This window comes from Aegilops tauschii, chromosome 5, assembly GCF_002575655.3.
Source record: "Aegilops tauschii subsp. strangulata cultivar AL8/78 chromosome 5, Aet v6.0, whole genome shotgun sequence".
Lineage (NCBI taxonomy): Eukaryota > Viridiplantae > Streptophyta > Magnoliopsida > Poales > Poaceae > Aegilops > Aegilops tauschii.
This window is the reverse complement of record NC_053039.3, coordinates 95,649,236-95,664,476: the sequence shown is the minus strand read 5'-3', so window position 1 is coordinate 95,664,476 and position 15,241 is coordinate 95,649,236. Positions and strand designations below refer to the sequence as shown.

Below are 15,241 nucleotides of genomic sequence, written 5' to 3'. Positions count from 1 at the left end.
CCGCTTGGCTCCACGGTCCTCCTTGATTTCACCCAGGAGATGGCCGACAGGGAAATCCGCCTGCGCGCCACTGCCCTGCTCATCTCGGTGGTGGCCGAGGGGATGTACCCGGCCAGAGTCAAGGAGGCTATCATGGCGGAGTTCCCGGAGCTGCCGCCGTCGGCGGTGTTCGTCTCTTTCTACTTCGACTCCTTCATCGCCCGCTTCACCGACCCGCTCTGGCGCGACACCGTTTTCGACCGCGGTGTCTTTCACGACAGCCGCGGCTCGCTGTTCGCCATCAAGGACTGGTCGAGGCACACGCGGTCCGAGCTCAAGACGCTGCGTTTCCGGGCTCGGCTCTTCCTCGAGGGCGTGCCGCTGGGGTCATGGTCGCTCTCAGCGGTCGCCAAGATGCTCCCGATGGTCCGGATCGACGCCGTGGAGGTCGATTCTCTCCACGAGACTGACACCTCCTTCTTCGTACTCTATGCGTGGGTAGAGACACCGGACAAGCTTCCGCACTGGGTGGAGCTCGGCGCGCACGAGCCACGACGCAACATCGACCCCCTCGACCACCTGCGCCTGCCGCCCGGCTTCGTGCAGACCGTGGATCACTCCACCCCCCTCCCCCTCTGCCCGCGCGTGCAGCGGGCCTGGTGCTGGTGCACCTGGACGAGCTCGAGGAGTTCGCTGCCCCGCATGGCCGCGACGGACCTGGGGCGGGACGGGAGGGGGAACGCATCGGCGTGCGGCCCCTTCCATGGGCGCGTGGGAGCATTGACGGCTCCCGGTCCGCCTCGTGGCGCACCTCGGTCTTCTCTCGCCTGGAAGGCGCGAGGGCCAGACCGTACCAGGGGCGCCAGGTCGCCATCGTCACCGACGACAAGATCACCGGCTTCCTCAATGGCGGCTCCGCGTCTCCCCCTTGGCGGCGGCGATGGGGGGCGCGGAGAGCGTAGCGACTGCGATCCCTGGCGCAGCCCCCGACGTGCATGCGCATGCGCCATGCAGCCAACCGCTGACTGTCAGGGAGCAGGACCCGCTGACTCCTGTTGTGGCAAGCTCTGGTGGGGCCATCCACGACAACCAGGAGGAAACATCCCCTCCCCATGATTCGCCTGGGAGGGCGAGCGCTGACGCTGCTGCACTGGCTCCCCCCCTCGGGCAGAGCCAGGTGGCCCCGATGACGCCTCTGGTCAGCGGCCTTGGACTGATCCGTTTGTCCGGCGCGGCCATGGCCCCCGCCTCGCCTGCTGGGGGGCACGGGTCAGCCCGGCGGGCTGCCGCTTGGCTGCGCCTGCACTGCCGGCGGGCTGCCACCCCGCTCGTTCCGCAGGCGACCGACCGGGCGCTGACGGCCCTGGCGCAGGAGGCACAGGGCCCACAGCCAGGAGGGATGGTGGGTCCACGGACCGCGGTGGACCAGCTGGTCGCGGACGTGACCCTCCCACTCGCGCCACCAATCCTGCCGCGCCCGGCCATGCAGACGAGGGCGACTCGCCGCCGACGCTCACCGATCCCAAACCCCAGGCGCAGCGGGCGGCTTGCCTCCAAGACCACGGCCACTCTGAACGCGGTGGCCCGTGCGCGGCAGCTCATCATGCAGAAGCTCGGAATCAGCGGCCCCGGGAGGAGGCTCTGCGCCGCTACGAGCTCTCTTTCGAGCGCCCGCTCACCCAAGCCCAGATCGAGGCGCTCACGGCCCTGGCGGCTGCTCCTGGAGTCAAGGCAGCTCCTGTGGCTGGACCATCTAGCCTCGCGGTCTAGTGCAGTCCCCGGTGGTGCAGTTTCGACACAGTAGTTTTCCATGGATAGTTGCCCAATGCTAGTTTGGAATGTCAGAGGCTTGAACTCGGCTGCTAGAAGAGGCGTAGTACGGAGATTAGTGCAGCAGTTTAATGTATCCTTCGTGTGCTTCCAAGAATCAAAATTATCAGATGTTTTCGCGGAGATTGTTCGGGAGTGCTGCGGGCCTGCCTTCACTGGTTTCTGTTTCCAGCCAGCGGACGGTACCCGGGGCGGGATCATCATGGCATGGAAAGACGATGAGATTTCGGTCTCCTCAACGCAATGCTCCCAGTCCTTCATTACGGCGGCTTGCTGCCATCGGAAATCAGGGAAGGCATGGAGGATCATTGGGGTTTACGGGCCACAGGCAGACGCAGACAAGATCAGTTTTTTGGGAGAGTTGAGGGCGACCATGAATGCGAACCCAGGCCCAACAATATGTGTCGGAGATTTCAATCTCATTTGTCAGGCAGCGGACAAGTCCAACACACGGATCAACCGGAGAATGATGAACGCTTTCCGCCGTTTCATCTCTGACATGGAGCTCAAGGACTTATACCTTCACGGACGATCCTTCACTTGGAGCAACGAGCAACAACATGCAACTAAGGTCAAGCTTGACAGGGTTCTGTTCAACGAGGGATGGCATGATCTTTTCCCCTCATACCTCCTGCAAGCACTTTCCTCAGCTGTCAGCGACCACTGTCCGCTCTTGCTGTCCTGCGACATCGGCTTCAAACACAACAGGCATTTCCGGTTCGAGAACTATTGGGTCCGCATGGATGGGTTTCAGGAGGTGGTTGCAACGGCCTGGCAACAACCGGTCGCCTCACCAGATGCGTATGTGATCATGAGCACCAAGCTCGATAGAGTTGCCCGGGCGCTCAAAGCTTGGCACAGCCGGAACCTGAGTCAGATGAACCGCTCCCTCGATGTGATCAATGAACTGATATACAGGCTGGACAAAGCAAGAGACACCAGAGACCTGACCACCGATGAGCATCGCTTCCGCAACAATCTAAAGGTGCGTTTGCTTGGCATCAGTGCCTTGCAACGCTCCTTCTGGAGACAACGGGCAAGGGTCCTCTGGATCAGAGAGGGAGATGCCTGCACAAAGTTTTTCCACATGAAGGCCTCATCGAGAAGGAGGAAGAATCATATACAATCCCTCATGCACCTCGGACAAAATTTCGCCGGCCAACAGGACAAGCTACGGCTCGCCGGCAACTTCTTCTCTGATTTGCTTGGGCAGCCGGCGCCGCGCTCTATTTCCCTCAACTTCACGGCCCTCGGATACATACCGAACAATGATCTGCGGCAACACCTAGAAGCTGACATCGGAGAGCAGGAGATTCTCGAAGCCATCAACGAGACCAACGCAGAAAAGGCGCCCGGGCCTGACGGATTTACGGGCCTTTTCTACCAGAGTTGCTGGCACATAATCAAGACGGATCTGATGCAAGCGATCGCCAAGTTCGCGACATGCAACTCCACCAATTTCCAGGCGCTCAACACAGCTGTCATGATCCTGCTACCCAAGTCTGAAGGGGCCTCGCAACTGACTGATTTCAAGCCTATTAGTTTGATCCACAGCGTCGCCAAACTTATCGCCAAGATCCTTGCCAGGCGACTGCAGGCGGTGATCGATGGCCTGGTGGCGCCTTGCCAGAGTGCGTTCATCAAGCGGCGCTCCATACTTGATAATTTCATGTATGTCCAGGCGATGATCAAGACCCTTAAGGCGAGGAAAACACCGGCGATTCTTCTGAAAATAGATATTGCAAAAGCCTTCGATACAGTCTCCTGGGAGTTCCTTCTGGAGCTGCTACGAGCCAGAGGATTCGGCCGCCGGTGGATTAACTGGATAGCTGGGCTGCTTGCAACCGCTTCAACCAAGATCAACATCAACGGTGATCTCTCTGACACAATAGACCACCGCCAGGGGCTCCGACAAGGCGACCCCCTGTCGCCGCTGCTCTTCGCAATCATAATGGACTCCCTGGCTGCCCTCATGGAGGCCGCTAGCCGAGCCCAGGTGCTGCGAAGCATTGGCACCATCAGGATGCCATTCAGAATTTCAATGTACGCGGACGACGTCGTGCTGTTCATCAACCCCTCAAGATCCGAGATGCATGCCGCCGTCACCCTGCTGGACCTCTTCCGCTCTGCTTCTGGTTTGCGGACAAACTGGACAAAGAGCGCGGCTACCCCAATCGCGTGCGCGCTGAGGCAGGTTGAAGAGACGGTTGTGGAAACGGAGTGCTCCACCAAGACCCTGCCGATCACCTACCTGGGCCTGCCTCTCTCTGACACAAGACTCCGCCGGGACGACCTGCAACCTGTCATAGATTGCCTGGCCAAGAGACTAAGGGGCTGGAAGACAAGATTAATCGCACTCCCTGGCAGGATCGAGCTTGTCAGGACAGTGCTTTCGGCGATGGCAATCTACCGGATCATGGCCATCGCACCACCGACCTGGTTCCTCAAGATGATAGACAAGCTGCGGCATGGCTTCCTGTGGGCGGCAGATGAGGCCGCTCCGGCCGGCAAGTGTCTGGTAAGCTGGAAGGAGGTGTGCAGGCCCCGCGAGCTAGGCGGCCTCGGAGTACTCGATCTGCAGCGCCAGGGGGCCGCGCTACGGGCACGTTGGCACTGGTTACGCTGGACGGACGACGCCAGGCCATGGATGGACTTGATAATGCCCCATGATCCGGCCGCCGACTGCATCTTCAGAGCCTCCACGGAAATCATCATTGGCGACGGGCGAAAAACAAGCTTCTGGCGCGCACATTGGGCGCAGGGGTGCAGGCCGGCAGACCGATGGCCTGATCTCTTCGCGCACTGCAACGGACGAAGGCTAACACTCAGGGCTGCGCTCGACGGCAACGCATGGCTGGGATATGTCAAACCAAATCCAAGCACGGCAGTGCTACACCAGCTATGCGAGCTCTGGGACGTGGCAGCGGGCATCACTTTGCAGGAGGACAGAGCAGATTCCTTGCGATGGAAGTGGACGGCCGACGGAAAATTCTCCGCCGCCTCGGCATACCGAATGATGTTCCAAGGGGCCATCCCAACCAACGACAAGGAAATCATTTGGTCGGCCAAGGCAGCACCGCGTGCCAAGTGTTTCGCCTGGATCCTTCTGCGGGGCAAATGCCTCACAGCGGACAATCTTCAACGCCGGCAAATACCACATGACCCGGTTTGCGCGCTATGCCGAGGAGCGCCGGAAACTGCCGTCCACCTCGTCGCGACCTGCCCTTTCTCTGCACAGGTCTGGCTCAAGACGGCGCAATCACTGGGAAGCCCCTACTCCAACCTGCCGATGGACACTGGCAACAGCCTCCGATCGCGGTTCTGGAAGCAGACACGATCGCTACCACGTGCAAGCCGGGCGACATGGCGAGCCACTTGCCTGCTGGTATCCTGGTGCATTTGGAAAGAGAGAAACGAGCGGATTTTCAACTCCAAGGCCAGCACGACGGACCAAGTCCACTCCAGAATCCTAGACGAGGCCAGATCGTGGCTACAAGCGGGCTTAGCCCCAATGACCAGTTTCTTCCAACCACCATGATTCCGGGTAGAGGCCAAGGAAATTACGCGGGGCTGCTAGTCCTGATTTGCTAGGGTTCCCTGACCCTTTCTTGCAACTGTACCGTCCTTTCCACTACATCAATGAAAATCAGCATCCTGCTGCTCTTTCGTCAAAAAAAAAAATGAATGTTCATCTTTGGATAACGAGTATGTTAATAAGACATCGACTTATACAACTACATTTCATCATTCCTAGAGGAACTGGTGTACGGAAAAATGCTGCCATAGATTCCTTTCTCGAACACCTCACCAAACTGCATAGACTTGAGATGGAGCATGTAGATGCAATCAAAAACATAAATGAAAACCACATCAGCATCTTCAGCAAAACCAATTGTCCTCACTGGAACCGTCTTACACCTCAGCACCACATTCGGTGCAAAATACTTGTTCAGATCAATGGCTCTGTGAAGCGTCCAGACTAGCGTGCCGTCAATGGTGGTCACCCTTGAGAACATGTGGAGATGGAGAATGAGATCATCAACCGCTGCAAAACCAAGGCCTCCATCCTCGGCCGGCATGAGGACAATGCCGTCATAGTAGCAAAACATATCGTTTGGCACCTCGCTTGTATCCAAGTTATGCTTAGCCAAATCAAGTTCAAGGATGCAACCGGCGCTCATTGGCCAGTAGAGCGTGTTTCCGATCAGAGTCGTTGGGTACGACACAACTTCCTCTAGCGTGGAGACGGAGATGACGTCTCCCCAGATGCCGGTCTCAGAAGAGTAGACGCAGGCGGAGGTCAGATCAGCATCGACGCCGTGGGTGAACGCCATGGCCACGAGGAACGGGCAGTCGAGGCGGTCCTCGTTGCCGGCCGCGCGGAGAACCGCGGCGTTGAAGCCGCGTCCGCAATCGTACTCATCGAGCGTCGGCGGCGGCCGCGGCAAGCAGCGCTGCTCGCCGGACATGAGGTGCCAGACCAGGAGATTCCCGGAGTTCCTGTTTTGGAGGAGGGCGAGGCCGTGGCGGCAGTCCAAGGCCCACCAGGAGTCGTGGGACAACGTGGAGGAGGGGACTGCAGCGAAGGCGTCGGAGGTGGGGACGAAGAGGGGAGGCCCCGGCTGGTTGTTGAGGAAGCCGAGCACGGGAGGCGCCCCGTGGAAGGCGCAGAAGCGGTGGAGGAACCTGGCGTCGTGGACCAGGCGGCACAGTGCTTGGAGACGAGGGAGGCGCAGAGGAGGTAGATTGGCTCGGGCGGTAGGCGCAGGAGGATCTCCAGGAGGAGGTCGTCATGCGGAAGCGGAAGAGTAAGAGGCGGAGGCGAAGCGGCGCTGCGGCTGGAGAGGTCATCCATAGCTGGGAGTCGTTCGCCGCCGCCGCCGGAGAGGGCATCCATGGTGATTATACGAGTAGTCGGGTTTTTTAAGGTCTGGCTCTTCACATTTTTTTGGTATTATTACGCCGTAATGTACGGTCTTCGACTCTTTATTCAATGGAAACAAATCAAGGGGTGATGCGAAACAACCTGTGATTGAGATGGTTAGGTGGACAGTGGTATCCCCAACCCATCAGGGTTCAAATCCTGGTGCTCGCATTATTCCTGGATTTATTTCAGGATTTCCGGCGATGCGCTCGTAAATCCCAGCGTTAGAGGCGTTAGGCTCTATCAGCCGGGGCGCAAACAATATGTGTGAGGCTTTCGGCGGGCTTGCATCCCAGCGCGTGGGATGCTTTCCCGGGGTAGCTAGTCAGCCTTTAGGGCATGACTCCCGAGGTGTCATTACTTCATTGAAAGCATTGCCGTGGAGTCTAATCTTGCGATGGGAGCACTAGGTCAGTCGTGGTGTGGTTGTTCCAGAGCAGGCAATGATGTGGTGAGCATGGAGTTGTTGCTAGTGCATCCGGTTGGGGCTTGTCACTTGACCGACGGTGGGGGCAGCAGGAGCATCCTCCACATGCAGGGAGCATCAAGCGAGCTATGTCAGTTGACCTCGTGAGATTGAAGCGGCATAGGTTTGCTCTATCGGCGAAGACCAAGAGGAAGTAGTAGTTTTTTTAGAAAAGAGGGGAGGAAATTAGGGGCTTGTTTTCGAGGTCGAAGGGAGCAGTAGTTTTTGTGTGTCTCTCATTTGATCTGTAGCCTAAACATCAAGTTTTTTGGTAACTTTGATTTTTTGAGGGTAAACTGCACTTCTTACTAACAGGGCTGGAGGCAGAGATACTACAGTTTACTCGGACTGCAGTACCTTGGAAGCAACGGTGTAGAACCCATTATCAGGAAAGTCTTGTGCAGATGTTAATCATTCTTCATGGGATACATGCAGATGAAGGTCGTCGGTAGAGATGTAAATCGGGTCCTGTTAATCCCGTTTAAGCCCACTTATGGTCTAACAATTCAATAGTCTTTTTTCTGGAAAAAAATGAACTATCAAGCTAGGTAAAATTAACTAAACGTCATTTCATCCCTAGTCGTCGGACTTAATGAAGTGACATAGAAGGGAGGCACACACAGTTGTGTTACAGTCTCTGTAGCTAAAAGCACTGTGTTGAAGTGTATATGTGGATTGTTGCATTTTTCATCAGTTCGGACTTTTGGTTGTGTTGGTTCAAAAATTATGGTTACCCCCTCTGTGTCCACGGATAGGCCTCTTTGAGCCATACATTTAAGCCTATTCATGTGTTGACTTTCCGCGTCACACATGAAAGGGGTGTTGAAGTATACATGTGGATTGTCTAGCCCTTCAATTAGTTCGGACTTATACATTAAGCTTAACACACTGGAACATCACAAAAACATGAAATGGATCCCAAATCACACATGCCGCAGTACGCTCTACACTCTTGCGAAGGAAGAAATGGCTCTGTGCGCATTGACAAATCCATCGCGGAAGATCTCCGTGTTTGAAAATATTCAAATACAGTTAGTCTATCTGGGACTGGAATATCAGACATGCATCCACGACCAGAACCCAGAACCAGATTAGGGACGGCAGAATCACTGTACTTACCATCAGCTGCACACAGGCAGAGTTTCAGCGAGAAACCACCAAAAAGTGGAAGATGGAGAAACTGCAGCAAACCACATAGGAAATGCAAGCAAACAACATAAAGGAAACTTGGCACAGACAACTGCAAATCCAGATTTTCAGTCTAGGGAGCATAGCAGAATGCCTCATTCACAAGAAACCAATTGAACACAAAAACCAATGCCATAATGCATGACATTGACAGTGCCACGACAGTGACAATCAGAGCAGTGATTAGTTATTTCTTGCTACCACATCCAAAAACCAACAGAACAAACAAATACAGTAACAAATTGGAAAAACTCTGACCAGCTTCTCTTTTATTGCAGAACCATTTCAAGATATGAACATTTACAGACACAAATGTGTGCAAGGAGGAAGCATACGGCAGTTAGGCAACTCCAGATCATTAGTTAGTGCTAGAATGACACAATCTCATGCTTGTGCATTCAACTGAGCAAAGGTGCTGTACTGTGCACCAACCAAGCAACTGCATAAGATCCTTGGCCTTTACTGCCACGAAAATTTGCCGGTAAAGAGCAGGATCAGTGCAAAGCTTGTGACTATTTACAAATGGACAAATTGGAAGTTTTGCCATCAGGCTGATTGACTATACACAAAAGTGAAGTGACTGTAGCAGTTCAGACAACAGTGTGCATCGGCATTGGCTCAGTGAACGCTGCTTGCAACACGCCACGGCTCAGGTTCAGATTTCAAGCCCGAGAAAATAGTGATGTCAGTGAGACCTGGAAGTTGGAGATCAAGAAACTTGGTGTCCAATTCAAGCTTCTGCTTTTGCTCTTTCATCGCAACAGAATCAGGGCTTTCGGCGAACCCATGACGGCGATCATTGGATCTAGGAAGGTGCCACCTCATGTGGCCTCCCAACGCTGACCCTGACCCAAATGACTTCCCACAGGCATTACACTGGTGCCTCTTGACCTTCACTGCAGCTGAAAGATCAGCACGCTTCATCTCAACTGAATTGTCAGTTCTTTGCTTCTTCCTAAGCTCAGCATCTCCAGCCAGCACATGATCAAGCACATTCAGCTCTACCTCCTCAAGAACAATGGAGATCAAAGTGTTGTCCTTCTCAGGAACATTGGCGATCAAACTTCTTTCCTTCAGCTCAACATTTGGGATCAAGCTGCTGTCCTTCTCACATTGTCCAAAGCAATCCTCACAAGCTGAATTCTTGGCAATATTAGGGATCGAAGTTTTTTCCTTGGCAACATTGGGGATCAAGTTGTTGTCCTTAACACATTGCCCATAGAAAATATCATAAGCTGAACACTTGCAACCTTTCGGCTTCTTGAACTCAGCAGATCGAACCAGTTGATGATCAAAAGCATTCAGCTTCACATCCTTCGACACATTGGGGGCAAAACTGTCCATAACTTCTGTATAGCAATCTTCATAAGCTGAAATCTTGCTAGAATGCTCTGAAAGCAGCAGGAGAGAGGCTGCAGCATCCATCTCATTGAACTTGAGTGGTGGTACCCCCCTCTTTGACCGCTTGCGCTTCACAGGGGATAACAGGACATTGCAGCCACCACCAGCAATGACCCGAGCTTCCATCAGCCCAGCTGCTTCTTCGGCGGGCTTACTCAAGACGTTCTTCTCCCTGTGCTCTCTCATGTGCTTCCTCAGAGAATCGCAGGCAGAGAACACCTTTGAGCACAGCTGGCATTGTGTTCCTGAGGACCGCAGGAAAGTCTCCTCATCACTTGGACTCAGCAGCGACACATTCAAGTCGACAACAGTGGCAGGAGGGCTTGGTGTTCCCTTTGGCTGCTTCACTTTGCGCCAGTGGAGTGACATGTGGCCTCCAAGAGCCCTCCCTGAAGGAAAGTTCTTATAGCACTTGTTGCACACATGCTTCGGAGGTCTTCCTCGTGGTGCCATATCTAAAACCATTACAAAGATGCACCAAGTCAGAACACAGAGAGATGAACTGAACATTAACTCACTAATCTTTTTCCACAACATGTGGAGCGCAAGGCAAAGTGCATTAGAACATTACACCATATGCATCAAAATAAACTATCGCATCTAACTGAAAAAAACTACAGAACTGCTCCACCACCACTACCGAAGCATAAGGAAGCAATAAATTTGCCTCTACTATTCAGGAAAAAAAAACCGCATGTCTGTAAACAACAGGGGAGTTGAATCATAATCTACAGTCCGAACTGAAGTCTTCCCTGACAGATTAATCAAAAGCACAAGTAGGTTTTAGTGGGGCAAAATAGTTTATAAGATGCTGCTTTTTTAAAAGCACTGTGAAACAACCAGCCATGATGTGATAGTTTGAGGGAAGACAATAACATGCGCCAGCAATGACAAGTTGCAACAACATGTGAAAATTCTCACATCATCACGGGGTTTAAGTTTAACTACGCAGCAACTAAGGACACAGTGATACGCCACATTCAGCACACAATGATACGCTCAGCTCACAAGTTGTTGCTTCTTTGGAGCATTTACACAAACACGGAGACGGCATTTGATCACACATTGCAGGAAACGGAAGAAGGCGTCAGAAATTCGTGGGATGGAATGGGATTTATTACCTGAAGGCTCGAGTTCCTGTCTCGTGAACCCGCGTGAGAGGAGGGCGGCGCGGTTTCGGATTGCTCAGGGAATGCAGGGAAGGGCTTGATCGCTGAAACGAGATTGCAGGAAACGGATTAGAACGCAGCAGAAGCAAACACAAGCGATTAATCCAGGAGCAAGCACTAAACCGCCCGAATTCCGAAACCAGAGACGCCATTCGATCAAATTCAGTGAGGAATCGGAGAGATTCGCCAGCCAGCGACGCCGATCAGTCCAGAACCAGTAAGCGAGGCAACTGAGCTCGGGAACCCACCTCGAACAGCTGCAGATCGAGGAGCTCCCCGGAGAGGACGGGATCGTCGAGCGTCGCCGCTTAGTCCCGTGCGCCTCTCCGCGGTGGCCTCCTCCTCCCCTCCCACCGGTACGGCACGGCGGTACCCCTCTCTGGCGGCCTGGCGGGTGTGTGAGACCGGAAATGCGCGCGGCTGGTGGTGGCCTGGGGTACTTATAGCCGACGGAGGGCTAGGAATGTGGACTGGTCCCAGTACCATGTTCATGATTGATTCAGGCGTCGCGGGCGTGTGAGAGGGGGGAGGGAGTCGCCGGCTTTGCCTGAGCGGGTGTTCTGGGGCTGGGGGGCAGAGGAGGGGCGGAGAGCCGGAGGCGAAGGCTATTTGGAAGAGGAGGAAGAGATGGATTTTGCGGCTGGGATCGGGACACCAGGCACCATCGGACGGTTACTTATTGCCCAGTGAAACACGTTTTTTTTTAGACATACCAGTGAAACACGTGGTGGCCTGCCTCCAAAGGTGGCCAAATGGCCCGGTCCTGGCGTGCTGGCCTGATAGCCCGCGTGTCTGGCCCACCATGGGCCTGACCCGGCACGTTTATAATCGGGCTGTGCCTGGCCGCGAGGCTCGGCACAAGTGCCAGGACGGCACGACCCATTTACTTTTTTATATTCCCTAAAAAAATTACTTTTTTATATATTTTTAGAATTTTTTATAAATTAGCTACCCAAAAGAGCCAAAATAGGCCCAAAAAACAGTCCAAAATCAGACGGCCTAGTGGGCCAAACGTGTCGGCGGGCCGGCCTGTTTCCTTGTTGTGTCGTGTGTGGGCTAAGAAGCATGGCACGAGTGCCGGCACGACATGCCCCGTGTATTAGACGTGCCTCGATGGGTCGTGCCGTGTCGGCCCATCTGGCCGGGTCTGCCTGCCTCCATGTTAAAGCTAGCCATATGGCCCGTGCCTCGCGGGTCGGCCCGCGGGCATGGATTTTCAGCCAAGTATACGATTAAAAGGTCTGGGCCGACAGTTAGTCTGCCATGGAACAAGGCCGATCCCCAAGGCCAGGCCTTAAGGCTAGGTACGACATGGTCCTTTTTAACTGTGGGACCTTTTTGGGGTTGTTTGAGCTTTTATGAACATGTTTTGGCCTTCTTAGGGCTATTTTGACTTTTCTAGCGTGGGCCGGCCTGCAGCCATGCCGTGTTGTTCTAATTTTGAAAGCTAAGTTTTCAGGCCGGATGGCACAACCCTTCTATAAAAGGGCCGATATTGGTCGCGCCGTGCCATTCCGTTTTACAGTGGGGTTGCGCCATGTTGTGTCAGCCAGGTCTATATGGCCAGGTTTGATCCATGCAGAATTGGCTAACGTAGGATCGCTAAAGCGCGATTTAGTGTCGTTGTAACTGATTTGGATGTCGTATAGTCTGTTATTTTAAATCTTGCATAAGTCACATAATGCACCATATTGGTTAAATAATTGCAATTTCTAGTAATGTGCTCATGTTTTTGCTAGTGGAGAAAAAGGTAGTTCTAGGATGCAATTCTACCACCTGAATCAAAAGAATTCATTGTATCGGATAAGGCTACCGGTGCAAAGTGCAAGGTCAATTGACAGGCCGTTTGTCGCATGTATGAGTATGGTGGAATTGGGGTGCTCAACACCGACAATTTTGGTCGTGCTTTGCCTTTGTGTTAGCCTTGGTATGTGGAAGGAGTCAAACAAATTATGGGTGGGGTTGTAAAACTCTACTCTCTTCTTAATTAACAGAGGAGGCAAATTGTATGCCGCTGGTTAAAAAAGGTCTTTCAGCTTTATTTATGTACTAAAATTTATCTTAGGTTTAAGCTCTATTTATCTACTATCAGTTTTTTATAGTTCTACCACCAGAAATCCAAAGATGCATTAACTTAACTTTGCCTATGATTTAGGCTCTATTTATCTGCTATCAGATGTTTCCTACAGTGTTGCTTTGAGTAGGTAGTTGTTATTTTACCTCTGCCTACAATGGCATGCTAAGAATTATACCCTAAGACCTCCTGAAGTGGTAGTATCATAAGTTAGTATTGTGCATATGAAACTTGTTGGGGAACGTAGTATTTCAAAAAAAATCCTACGATCACGCAAGATCTATCTAGGAGAAGCATAGCAACGAGCGGGGAGAGTGTGTCCACGTACCCTCATAGACCGAAAGCGGAAGTGTTAAGTAACGCGGTTGATGTAGTCGAACGTCTTCGCGATCCAACCGATCAAGTACCGAACGCACGACACCTCCGTGATCTGCACACGTTTAGCTCGGTGACGTCCCTCGAACTTCTAGATCCAGCTGAGGTCGAGGGAGAGTTTTGTCAACACGATGGCGTGTTGACAGTGATGATGAAGTTACCCACGCAGGGCTTCGCCTAAGCACTACGACAATATGATCGAGGTGGAAATATGTGGAAGGGGGCCCCGCACACGGCTAAGAATCAACTTGTGTGTCTATGGGGTGCCCCCCTCCCCCGTATATAAAGGAGGGGAGGAGGGGGCCGGCCGACCTCATGGTGCGCCCCCAAGGGGGGGGGATTCCTACTCCTACTAGGAGTAGGTTTCCCCCTTTCCTAGTCCAACTAGGAGGGGGAAGGAAGGGGAAGAGTGGAAGAAGGAAAGGGGGGCCGGCCCCCCTCCCCAATTCGGATTGGGCTTTGGGGGGGCGCCCCCACCTCTTGGCCGCCTCCTCTCTCTTCCACTAAGGCCCATGAAGGCCCATTGACCCCCTGGGGGGGTTCCGGTAACCCCCCGGTACTCATCCGAAACCATTCCGGTGTCCAAACATAACCTTCCAATATATCAATCTTCATGTCTTGACCATTTCGAGACTCCTTGTCATGTTCGTGATCACATCCGGGACTCCGAACTACCTTCGGTACATAAAAACACAAAAACTCATAAAAACACATATGTTGTTCCCTTTTGTCATCGGTATGTTACTGAAGGAAATATGCCCTAGAGGCAATAATAAAGTTGTTATTTATATTTCCTTATATCATGATAAATTTTTATTATTCATGCTAGAATTGTATTAACCGGAAACTTAGTACATGTGTGAATACATAGACAAAACAGGGTGTCACTAGTATGCCTCTACTTGACTAGCTCGTTAATCAAAGATGGTTAAGTTTCCTAACCATAGACATGAGTTGTCATTTGATGAATGGGATCACATCATTAGAGAATGATGTGATTGACCTGACCCATCCGTTAGCTTAGCACGATGATCGTTTAGTTTGTTGCTATTGCTTTCTTCATAACTTATACATGTTCCTATGACTATGAGATTATGCAACTCCCGAATACCGGAGGAACACTTAGTGTGCTATCAAACGTCACAACGTAACTGGGTGATTATAAAGACGCTCTACAGGTGTCTCCGATGGTGTTTGTTGAGTTGGCATAGATCGAGATTAGGATTTTCCACTTGATTGTTGGAGAGGTATCTCTGGGCCCACTCGGTAATGCATACCATTATAAGCCTTGCAAGCAATGTGACTAATGAGTTAGTTACGGGATGATGCATTACGGAACGAGTAAAGAGACTTGCCGGTAACAGATTGAACTAGGTATTGAGATACCGACGATCGAATCTCGGGCAAGTAACATACCGATGACAAAGGGAACAACGTATGTTGTTATGCGGTTTGACCGATAAAGATCTTCGTACAATATGTAGGAACCAACATGAGCATCCAGGTTCCACTACTGGTTATTGACCGGAGACGAGTCTCGGTCATGTCTACATAGTTCTCGAACCCGTAGGGTCCGCACGCTTAACATTCAATGGCGATCGGTATTATGAGTTTATGTGTTTTGATGTATCGAAGGTTGTTCGGAGTCCCGGATGTGATGACGGACATGACGAGGAGTCTCTAAATGGTCGAGACATAAAGATTTATATATTGGAAGGCTATGTTTGGACATCAGAAAGGTTCCGGGTGAGTTCGGGCATTTACGGGAGTACCGGGGGGGTTACCGGAACCCCCCAGGGAGTCAATGGGTCTTATTGGGCCTTAGTGGGAGAGAG

At 52.6% G+C, this 15,241-nt stretch overlaps 2 protein-coding genes across 2 annotated transcripts; both read right to left on the bottom strand.

The window, feature by feature from the left end:
- Positions 1-5,543: 5,543 nt before the first annotated feature.
- LOC141022595 (uncharacterized) lies at positions 5,544-8,934 on the bottom strand. Its single transcript, XM_073498858.1, has 3 exons — positions 8,809-8,934; positions 8,319-8,379; positions 5,544-6,523 (listed from the first exon to the last, which is right to left on the bottom strand). Exons 1-3 carry the CDS (start codon positions 8,932-8,934, stop codon positions 5,544-5,546), a joined length of 1,167 nt encoding a protein of 388 aa, XP_073354959.1.
- On the bottom strand, positions 8,630-11,599 carry LOC109750291 (uncharacterized). The gene is made up of 3 exons (XM_020309252.4): positions 11,206-11,599; positions 10,910-11,001; positions 8,630-10,243 (listed from the first exon to the last, which is right to left on the bottom strand). Exon 3 carries the CDS (start codon positions 10,239-10,241, stop codon positions 9,006-9,008), a length of 1,236 nt encoding a protein of 411 aa, XP_020164841.1. The 5' UTR covers positions 10,242-10,243; positions 10,910-11,001; positions 11,206-11,599; the 3' UTR covers positions 8,630-9,005.
- Positions 11,600-15,241: the final 3,642 nt, after the last annotated feature.

Bases quoted from the DNA above. Each gene is read 5' to 3' on its own strand.
- LOC141022595 (XM_073498858.1), bottom strand. From the start codon at position 8,934: ATGGCAAAACTTCCAATTTGTCCATTTGTAAATAGTCACAAGCTTTGC. The intron at 8,380-8,808 runs GTACAGCACCTT...GGTTTGCTGCAG, and splicing joins AGTTGCTTGGTTGGTGCACA to TTTCTCCATCTTCCACTTTT. The intron at 6,524-8,318 runs GTAAGTACAGTG...CTCGTCTCCAAG, and splicing joins CTGCCTGTGTGCAGCTGATG to CACTGTGCCGCCTGGTCCAC.
- LOC109750291 (XM_020309252.4), bottom strand. From the start codon at position 10,241: ATGGCACCACGAGGAAGACCTCCGAAGCATGTGTGCAACAAGTGCTAT.